The sequence below is a fragment of the Poromitra crassiceps genome (assembly GCF_964638095.1).
Source record: "Poromitra crassiceps genome assembly, chromosome: 12".
Classification (NCBI taxonomy): domain Eukaryota; kingdom Metazoa; phylum Chordata; class Actinopteri; order Beryciformes; family Melamphaidae; genus Poromitra; species Poromitra crassiceps.
In genome coordinates, this window is record NC_139632.1 from 14,863,030 (window position 1) to 14,874,339 (window position 11,310).

The window sequence follows — 11,310 nt, forward strand, 5'->3', positions numbered from 1 at the left end:
CACATTTTGTTTTATGTGAACTTGTAATTTTGTAAAGGGCTTGTCTTTAACAACGCACACAACAAATAAGGCATCATTGTGAATTTTGTGTCAGAGAGGGGGACACCAGATACGCATCACTTTCTCCATACATTCATAAATAAACTCAGTCATGTCATTAGGAATTGACGTCAGTGCAATAAAACAAAACAAAAAATAGTGAGGCTGGTCCCCTCCCCTCTCTCTTCACTTCCTGATCAATGGTTTTTGATGTCCGCAGTCCATTAGAGGTCACAGCCTATCAGAGAGCAGCATCAGGCCTCTGGAGGTGACAGCTCCAGGAGCGAGGCTTCAGCAACTCTATGAAAGAAGGCTGAAACGGAAAAACACGATCATATTAGGCTGAATTTCTGTCTAAACATGAAGACTAAGTTTGGATATTTTGGACTTATAAATTGTCTTTTGCATGCATGCCTGTAGTACTGGACCCACAGACAATATTGGCCTCTTGCTGCCAACAATGAGTCCAAACAGAGTATGACAAAATTTCACACTATTCTGTCATTACACACTTTCAGTAATGCGTTACTGGTGGCGTGATGTCGTTTTCACAGACTGGCTTTTTGGAGACATTTTGACATTTGCACTCACTGTTGATGACAGGCTAACAACGGACCTCACCGTTTGAGCCAGCTGACTCGGAAGCCAATATTGTCTGCAGCTCCAATTACTACAGGTCTGTAAGAGACAAATCATATATATAGATCCAAAACCACCAGACTTATCATTTAAGGTCAGCAAAGCAAAAACTGAATTACAGCCGAATTATAGCCGTGGGTATAAAACATACTGAACGTGTTTTGAGTGCAGCATGTCAGACTTTACCTCCTTCAGGGGGCAGTAGCGCTGGGCATACCACTCCTGTGAGTACATACAGATAATGACCCCCTGACCCAGGAAGAGGGATGTCCACATGATTATGTTCCAGATGGGACCTTTCCTTTTGTCATGGACGATGAAGTTAAACATCACTGCGAGAAGATGAATAAGGGCATAATGGTCACAGTCACATACATTCTTTCTTTCTTTACAGTAGGGTTCACAAAATTTGACACCAAGTTTAGGATAGAATGATCATTATGAAGAATCTATGTTTGTCATTGTCCTGCCAAATTGGGTCACATTCCTGTGTGTTGTGAATGTATCTTTAGAGAGCGGTGAAGTGTTGTGTGTAATGTCTTTCCCCTTACTTCCAAAGCACATGAAGAGGCAGAAGAGGACAGGGTAGAAGAAGCCAAAGCAGATTGCTAGAATGTACTCATGGACCACTGCAGACACCGTGAACACAAAGAACATGGCTGCTGCTCTGCAACGCTTCCGGGACACCTGGAACGACGACAGGAGAGCAGACAGAGAAGTCAAAACACCAGGGGATGGGAGGCAGCTCATAGATGAACATAAGCCCATGACAGCCCATCAATGCATTTTCAAATCAGTGATAAACTAAAGGAAAATGTGTTGAGGACATTTTGAAATGGTGTTTCATACTGAGGACATAATTTGTGTGCAGGTTGGTGTTTTTAAATACATTTCTTACCGTCAACAAATCATATGAAAATAACAAAATCAACAATGCTTTCGGTCTTCCCATGTTCACTTCATAGACAGATTATGACATAACGGGCCCCTGAGCCTGGTCATAAAAGCCCCCCCCCTCACAGCCCACATACGTACAATTATGGCCAGAATAATAACTAATGCCTCCACTAGTGCCAGAGGAGGCACTAGTGGAGTGACCAGGACTCATATCCCACTGGCTTCCCACCCGCAGACATGGCCAATTGTGCCTGTAGAAACGTCTGACGAAGCCAGAGGTACCCCTTGCCGGGAATTAAACTCGGGGTGGTAGGAGAGTGCTTTTACACCCCTTTGAAGTGCATTTATTTTTATTTCTTTTTTATACAATTTTGAAGCTACAGCAGAATGTCGCTGCTGTAGTTTTAAAGAGGATGATAGTGTATATATCAAAACCACTCACCCACATGAAGTCCCGGTACACATAGTAGTACAGCCAGTCATGGACCACTACATTCCAAGTGCGATAATAATTGGCAAAAGAGGTTGAATTCCACCAATCCTGTGACGTGAAATCAAAATTAACTGAAGTATAAAATTACTGAAATAAACACTCAAATAAATACATCCAAGAAATTAATTTAAATTTTTTCAGACTAGATGACAGAGTGACTCTGCAGCATTTTCTCTGAAAGTAAAGTACCTTGTAAAACATCCTATCGGCAAAACGAAGCATCTCAGCAAATGCATTGAGCCAACAGTGGAGGAAGGCAAAGAATCCCAGGAAGAGGATCAACACTCCTGCAGAGGGGAAAAGAAAGGGCAACTTGTCATGAAAATGCAGTAGGTAACACAGCATTTCTGCACCTCCCATCTCCCTGTATCAAGACAGGAAATTCAAAAAGAATGAGCAAAGTGCGCAAAGTCGATCTGTTATAAGGGCCATCCTGGAGACCTACCTGGCAGGATAGAGTTAAAGACACCGAGGACCATGGCCCTCAGGTCGAACAGCTGCAGACGGATGCTGCGGAACTGAGGGATGCACAGCCGCACAAACACGTAATAGGCATAAAACAGACAGCCTAGTACCTGGGGCGTGAGGAAGGAGGGGACAGGGAGAGACGTGAAACCGGGCAGATATCTTTTTACAGTCTTAAGCAACCAAGGCTTTTAAAAACAGGGGTTTCTTGGTACCTGAAGTAACTTTGTGGCGACATAATCCCATCTGATCACTGGATTCCTGCATGAAGTGAGGAACAAGATGTTATCTATCACATGGGCTGCAAGAAGAAAGTGTCCCGTGTTCAGTTGTCAGAGGACATCAACAGTGCCAGCGGGAAAAATGAATATAAAGCGTATTTATTTGACCTGGGATACTTGTCTCTGTAGATGAGAGTGGGTGCAAACAAGAAGTAGAGATACTGAGAAATCTGAGGGACAACCGGACCGGGAGCTGGAGATAACAAATGGACAAAGAGAGAGAAAAGGGGAGTGATAAGGGGGAGAAAGCCAGTAGCTATGACAGAGGAAGAAATTGTACCAAACAGCAAATACAGAACACATTAAAACACAAAGAGAGAGAGAGAGCATGTATTGTAGTTGGCAGGTCACATACTGGTATTGTCTTTAGCCCAGGCCAGGACTCTTGGGACATTCTCCCTGACATAGGAGTGGGCTTTCATCATCAGACGCACCTGGAATCAGACACAGGATCAAAAGTGACTCGGGCGCCTATACGAGGAATCAGGATGTTGGTAAAGAAACGGCTTCAACAGACTTCCGGGTGCAACTGCCGCTGGTTTTAAACAGCAGTTCATGGTGAAACCACACCCTCTTTGAATTCTAACTTGCTCCTTCATGCTCTAAACTAGACACTCCATTTAAACTTTAAACGAGTCACCACTTTTAGGACTATCACCTTGAATTTCTCATTTGTACCATTTGAGAAATCAGTTTATGTTTTATGCTTTTTTCATTCTTTATAGTGGGACCCTAGGGACCCAGCCTTCAGTGTGTCTCACTGTAGCAGGCTGTACTTTTTTACTAAATTCACACATTTTAAAACTGCAACAGTTCACACAACTTTAACACTACATACATATATTATACAAAATATAAGTGATGTGATGTATAGAACATGCTTTTTTGTCGTCACGCTGATTCGTCCTATTAGAGACCATTACAAGTTCGACCACAGTCTCTACTCAAGTACCAATGCCGACCTCCAATCCATTTACCTTGTGTGTAAGTGTAAGTGTAAGACCTATGAACCTAGATCAGCTTCCTAACTGTGAATGATGAAAGTAGACCCAGCTATACTGCTCAGCTACCTGTTCCAGTATGATGATAAAGCAGGATGCAGGTGGCATGCTGTTGCTGACCACCGTGTATGTGGGCAGGAACCCCAGGCCCAGAGCTTGGTAGAGCAAGAACGCCGAGCCAAACAGCAGGCTCCACAGCTTGGGGTAACTGCCAGACTGGCTCTGCGACCACAGCTGGAACAGGGTGTAGGGAACCAGCAACGCAGACAGGAACATGCAGAGCCACGTGCACACCACCAGGGGGAACTGTCCGAACGCATAGACCAGCAGGTCAAAGTCCAGCACCAGTCTGAAGCAGAGGGAATCAAGACAGTCGGTAGAGATGAGAAACTTGAAGCTTCTGCTCAAGACGGATTGTATCGTTTTTCTGTCGCAGCCCCCAGACCCAAGTTCAGAGACATCAGTGTGAGACAATGCATTCCGTCAGCAAAAATCCAGGGTGTATTTCATAGCATGCCAGCCAGGTTTATATATTACCTGCCTTCGTCAATGAAATCTACCACCAGAGTGCTGAGGATAAAGAGAATGAGCAGGGCAATGAACATGTGGTAGATGGTCCTGATGTGGTTCACCTCAAACAGCTCACTGTGGAAAAACAGGCAACATGAGATGAGACCAAGTTCAAACTCCAGTCACATGCAGTTAGATTTGCATTTCATTTACATCCAAGTCTCAACTTACTCCAAGAGGGACCTGCGATTGACAAACTGCTTTCCCTGGCCCTGGAGCGGCCGGAAATGCCTAAAGGGAAACAGAGTGACAAGGATGACCAGCAAGTCTGATTTGTTGGAGGGGAAGGCTGAGCAGGACCAAGAGAGGAATAGGGAATCATTGCCCTGATGTGGGAACATTTTTTACTACTATTTTTATAACCCATATGATGAGAGAAGCAGCTGCCCCCCGGTATTTTTACATTATCTAATCTGGTCCGCATTCAAAAAAGTTTGGACACCCCTGTTTTAAGAAAAGGAGCATTGTAATTTATTTGAACATACTGACATGTTATTAAGCAGACATTCTACACTGTTCATACTTGAGATAAACCTGTGTAGGCCTACTCTTGTCCATGCAGAAAATTTAAGAGAAAGAAAAAGGAAACCCCCATATATCTGGTACTCAATGTACGTTAAAAGAAAATGTACGAAATATGTGCAGATACTACTTCACCCACATCTGGTGGGTCAAAAGCCTGACTTGATAGGCTAAAGAAGGGACAAGGCAGTACCTGAGTTTGCTCCTCTCCTTGTCCGACAGCGGGGGTGAGAAGACAGCAGGCACAGGAGCGGGCTCCAGGCTGGCCGACTCCTCGACCAGACTGTCCACGAACTCACTGACCTGGTCATCCAACTGACGCATCAGGTCACTCTTCAGGTGCTGAGCAACAGGCAACAGACAGAAAAATCATTATCATTGCAACTGCAATTATTATAACAAACACACATTGTTTATCATTCTACAGCACATGTGTGGGCAATGACATATCTTTCTGAATATATGAAAGGGGATTTCAAGGTGTGAAGATTCATCATTAGCGACAGCTAGTATTGTGTGTGTGTGTGTGTGTGTGTGTGTGTGTGCGTGTGCGTGTGCGTGAACTTGTACTGTTGTGGTGATGGCTGTGTGCGGCTTGAATATCAGACAGTGGACAGACTGCTACAGGCTTCTGCAGCAGGCGAACACTGGCTGAAACAGCAGCCTAGCAAGCTTCACAAGTTCACTCGTAACGGAGCTACTTCGTAGAAACAAACATGTGGTGTCACATTAGGGTGAAAATAGGAAAGAATGTGTAGTTTCTTCTTTATCAACATTTTATTTTTCACAACACCCTCTCAGCACTGTGAGGCTCAGCGTAAACTGTGTGGGTTTTTTTCGTTTGAAGGTGCGTTTGTTTGTCGCCTGGCCGCACCCTGGTAGTATGGAGTTACTTTGCTGTGTTTAAAGTCGAACTGAACCCGTTCGTCACGTGCATATGAGTCTGTTTCAGACTGAAAACATAGTTTGTCTAAGATGACAGGTTGAGAGGCGGGTCATAGTATCATGTCGATGATTTTGACAATTCTGGGGACTGGATTGGGCTTTGGCCAATCCTGGCGTGTTCCGCCTCCAAATCGAGTGGGATTCAGTGTGTTGTGGTGGCGGCGGCGCTCCCCTCGGGAAGAGCCTTTTGACGGGAGGAGTGGAGCTCAGCGAGCCGCAGGCAGCCAGCTGCCTTCGTTTTGCCGAGCGGAGAGTGCAGCACGTCGGCCTGGAATCTCCGAAGTGCAACCCCTGACAACCAAGCTCTCGGATGCGCGTGCCATTATCGCTGCTGTAAATATCCCTGGAATGCGCGTTTTAACGAGCCAGTTACATTTCTTTGCATTCTTAGAGATTATAGTTTTTGTTTTTTGTTCATGTTTCTAACAATTGGCCAAGTTAGTAGTTAGTTTATGGGATAGGAATTCTGCCAGATGAGGCACTAGGCGCCATTTTCGACTTCATTTGGAAGAGAAAATTATCCTGAAATGAAGATTTAATTGACAGCTGCATTTCGTGATATGATTGGTTGAAATGGGGTAGAAATTTGATAGTACTAGGTGACGTCAGCAAACTGTACATTACTGTTATCAATGAAATCTTGAAAAATGGAAATTTTTATGTGAAAAAGTGTGAAAAACTAAATAAATTAGATTGTCGTGCTTTTCTTTGCATACATCATTAAATAGGTGCACTGCATACCCAGGTATTTGAACTAAAAGAAAATAAGTAATTTTTGGGTTCAGCTCGACTTTAAGCACGTGAATTGCCCGAAGGTCCAACCACCGCCCAGCCAGGAATCTAGAGATAATCTCACGAAGCGACAGGGTTTCCCATAAGTGCCAGCTGCCAGCTAAATGGGCGGACATTAAAACATTTCCAGCTGGCTACTTTCTTACTTTCACAATAACCGCACAACCGTGCTGTCTTACTGTGTGTAATTCAGAGGTATTGCTTCATGAGATGGCCCCTACTTTACGCTTCTCATATACACAGTGCAGCCCCCCTCCCTCCGCTGCGAGCGGAGACTGTAAATATTGATATGCAAATTGGCATGTGACGTCAGTTATCCCCCTATCCCACTTGATGACAGATCACTGCATCAGCCTGGCAATATTTGTGTTTATTACTGTAGTTCCTTGTTTCGGGAACAATAAAGGGGATTTGAAAAGAGTCAGGCCAAATCAGATTGCTAGGGTTTATGATAAGATTATGAGAGCTCACACAGGATTAAGACAGATTGAATCAGTCTAGCAGGGATTTGGCTCCACAGTGGATATCTCGAACAACGTCTGTTTGAATAAATCAGCCAAACTGTATCAACAAGTAAATAAACCAATGAACTGGACTTGAGTTTGGGATTACTCAGAACCTTAATGCATTATTCTATGACAATACAGGGTAATGTATGTTCTAAAAATAGCAACAGGTCCTTTTCTTTTTTTTTTCTTTTCTTTTTTTATAAAAGTTCTCAGAGAGTGGAGGTTTGCTGCAGATCTGAGCTAAATGGCTGGTTGTTGGCAGGGTAGTAAAACAACCCTGGAGGAAAGCATTGGGCAGTTACTGGTATTCATGTTTTTTTCCTTTAACAGGGGAAAAGGAGGTTGTGGTAGAGGCTCATTAACATGCAGGAGAAGCTTTTTGACTGACCTCTGCTTTCCTTTTCAGATGTAGTTTTTTGCTGATCATCTGCTCCACTTCAAATTTTCCTGAAAATTGAAAAGAGAATACAAAACACATAGCATACAGTGAGGTAAGAGTCATATCGACATGTTGTCCTGTAAGAGGAAGTTTGCTAGATCGAAACCAAGCTGACAGTCCTTTTGGAGACACCCAAACCGCAAACAGAGCTTGGCTGAGTTGCCAGGTTACCCCGGCTTAAACCTTGACCTGTACTCCCCGCCTCGCATTAATAATAATCAAATATTTAGATAATGACAAACAGATAACCTGCAACAGGCCAGCTGTGGGGCACTTGGTGAGAAGACATGTGGAAAGAAATCCCAATCTTCTTCACGCAGAATTAAAAGCCCCTTTTATTAAAGGGATATAAAAGACTATTCTTTAATGATTTTGATTTGAAACACTTGACAGTTTGTTAGTTGTGGTGTCATTCAGCAAAGGTCAAGGGAATAGCAGTAACCATTGTGTCATGTATGAGTCATATCACACAATGGTGTTCAGATCCAATGTCGCAAAACTACAAAAAAGACACACTTCAGATGCAAGACAGTGTCTGGGAAGTAAGAAGCGGTGGTTGTCATTTTACCGACTAGTTAAGCAACTTTGACTTATTGCATTAAGGTCATCTCAGGTTATTCCGAGCAGTATAACTGCATCCACCAGTCATATACTTATGTAGCCCTTTTTTAGGGCCGACGTGATGACAATGTGACAAAACACTGTGTAAAGATCTCATGACTGGAGACTTGTGACATGACATGAGTGTAGAGATACGGTTACTGAAGGTCCAAATGTACTGAATGGCCAACAAAAGTATTTAACATCATTTGGAACCTGTGAATCATATAGGTGATTTTGTTTCTTTTTAATATAGCAATGATGCGCATGACCACCAAAATAAAAGTTACAAATATGTTAATGCCTTCAGATCAAGCCAGATCAAGGCAACCAATAAATTCCACAAGCAGATGAGACTATTTTCAATAGGGTTCACTTTGGGTTAACCATTACATTTTGGTACAACCCCACAGAGTGACTTCATTCACACCTACAGTACTCTACCTTCCAGCAAGATATCAATGAACAATGAAACAGTGACAACTGTCTTCGACAGTATTAACTTGTACATTTTATTAGCAAATAGTACAGTTTATTTTCAAGTTCTACACCTTTGCTTCATAGCTGCAAAAGTGTGGGAGTTTAAAGTTTCTTATCTAAACTGACAGATGGGTCATGTCACTCCATGAGACACATCAGTCATCATCAGCTACTGCATATTATCTAATCTAATCACTTCCAATTATCAGTTAAAGACCCTGAGAGCATGATTCGTGACATCATGAAAACTGGAGCCAATCCCTGTCCAGTATTCAGCAGTTAAAGCCCTTGTTTGTATGCTGTGATTGGCTAGTTATGCTAGATAACCCTGGTCCCTGATTAGTTGCTTTGGAATTTTTTTTACTAGGCAGAAGGTGTGTGTGTGTGTGTGGGGGGGGGGGGGGGGGGGGGGGGGGGGTTGTCATTTTAAGGATTTTAACAAGATAATTAACTTTTTTTTGTTGGAAAAACCATCAGACACACTTTATTATTCAAAGTAGAGTATTTTATATACATTTTAAAACATGACTTAGGGGGTCTTTAACTTACCACTGTTTCCTGTCTGTTAAGTGAGCAGTCATCTACCCTGGTTAACCATATCAACCTCATTGTCACAGTACACCACATGATCTCTTGTCCTTGACTCAGTGTGCTGTGGTCCATGTCAGCTATGTATACTATTACTAATGTTTCTTGTTTTATAAAGGGGAGCGATGACTGGGATAAATGTCCTCTGAAAATCTAGACAAAAAAAAAATGCACCTTGCATCTCATAATTTGCATGAATAAAAAGGGGGATCCCTTGTGTCCCCTCCCTGATGAGGGAGTTCAGTCTCTCTCACCATTGCTGGTTATGTGGTTGACTCCATTGCCTTGCTGATCCTCTCCTGGACTACTGTCCCCAACAATAGAGTTGTTTAGGTCGGGGAAGATGGGCATCTTATGGAGAGCTCGGCTACGGGACCGGATACCACTGTCATCTTCACTATCCATCCTGAAGAAAGGGTTAAGGACGAAAAGTTATGTTTGTAAAATAATAGTGACAGTGAGGATATACAGCTGAGCCAAGGAAATAAGTAGGCTAAAGCTAGCCAATGTCGCTCCACACGACACCTCACATGGATAAAGAATCCCATGGATTTGAAGTATCCCACCAGACAAAGCAAGCCCAGTGCACAATACAATGCATGATACAGACAGACATGTAGCAAATAGCTAGCTCACCACAGCTTATTTCTAAATGGTGTGACAGTGTGACAGTGAGCCAGTGGCCAATTAACGCTAACCAGCTGACAGGTTGTGCTAACAATAACAGCCTGGTTTAGTTAGTGGTGGACATATTGTTTGCAGTAGCCTCAACGCGAGACTCATCAGTCATTATACTGATGAGTCTCGCGTTGAAGCTAATATTGCAGTAGCTACTGTCTCTGTTACTAGCGTTAGTGGCTCAAGACCCGCTGACCGAATATGCGTCGTTAGAGCTTGTCAAATTACCCGGTAGCCAACTCGTATCTGTTGGCAATGTCTCCCATCTCATCGATAACGTTACTTACTCGTATCACCAAACTGTCCCCCTGTGCAGTCGAGGTCCAACAACGTGCGTGCCAAATTCCAATGTCCAACTTCCTTTATCACAACAAGCTGCTGCTCAGTGCTCACCTTCCCACTGACTGGTAAGTGATGATGATGATGATGAACGAGCGGCTGATGCTGATTGGCCAAAAGTGTATCCTCCTTTCTAGTTACATCACCGGCGCCCTCATCCATCCACCACTCAAAAACAGACATTATGACATTGATTCAGCTGATGACACACACACACACACACACACACACACACACACACACACACACACACACACACACACACACACACACACACACACACACACACACACACACACACACACACACACACACACACACACACACACACACACACACACACACACACACACACACACACACACACACACACACACACACACACACACACACACACACACACACACACACACACACACACACACACACACACACACACACACACACACACACACACACACAGTAGCCTAGTAATGTATCTGGCGTTGCCCGGGTGAAATAGGCACAAAGCAATAAACTGCGCCTTTTGCTTGGCCGGTGTCCAGATGGTTTGCAGGAGTAGGCTACAACCTGCCTATGACTGTCCCCGGGTCACCACCATGCAAATGTTCAGCCCAATCCGACCTGGGGTGTGGGCATAAGGTGGTTTCCAGAATCTTCCAGGACCTACAGGTGGTCCCAGGACTTGATGGACTGCCAATGACCTTTCCTGGATCATAATGCAGGAGTTGATGAAGTGCCCATGACCTTCGCCAGATCATAACCCCCCGCCATGCAAAATTTCAGCCCAATCCAACCTGGGGTGTGGGTGTAAGGTTTTTTTTCTCCAGGTAATTTCCAGGACTTTCCAGGTGGTTCCAGGACTTGATGATGGGCCCATGACCCATGTTATGATCCCCAGATCATAACCCCTTAACATGCAAAATGTCTGGTAGTAAATGACTATCAAGCCAGGAAGAACAGGAAGAAGCACAGGAATTCATCTGAATATACAGTATATATATATATATATATATATATATATATATATATA

General features: G+C 43.6%; 1 protein-coding gene across 1 annotated transcript; it reads right to left on the reverse strand.

Annotated features, from left to right (window-relative positions):
* Nucleotides 1-280: 280 nt before the first annotated feature.
* soat1 (sterol O-acyltransferase 1) lies at nt 281-10,320 on the reverse strand (the record flags this gene model as incomplete). Its single annotated transcript, XM_083647222.1, has 16 exons — nt 10,226-10,320; nt 9,515-9,666; nt 7,542-7,600; nt 5,101-5,249; nt 4,557-4,616; nt 4,353-4,460; nt 3,885-4,164; nt 3,170-3,248; nt 2,923-3,007; nt 2,749-2,794; nt 2,514-2,643; nt 2,258-2,355; nt 2,018-2,116; nt 1,230-1,365; nt 865-1,010; nt 281-352 (listed from the first exon to the last, which is right to left on the reverse strand). The coding sequence occupies exons 2-16, from the start codon at nt 9,663-9,665 to the stop codon at nt 281-283; spliced, it is 1,698 nt and encodes a 565-aa protein (XP_083503348.1). The 5' UTR covers nt 9,666; nt 10,226-10,320.
* Between the last annotated feature and the right edge of the window lie 990 nt (nt 10,321-11,310).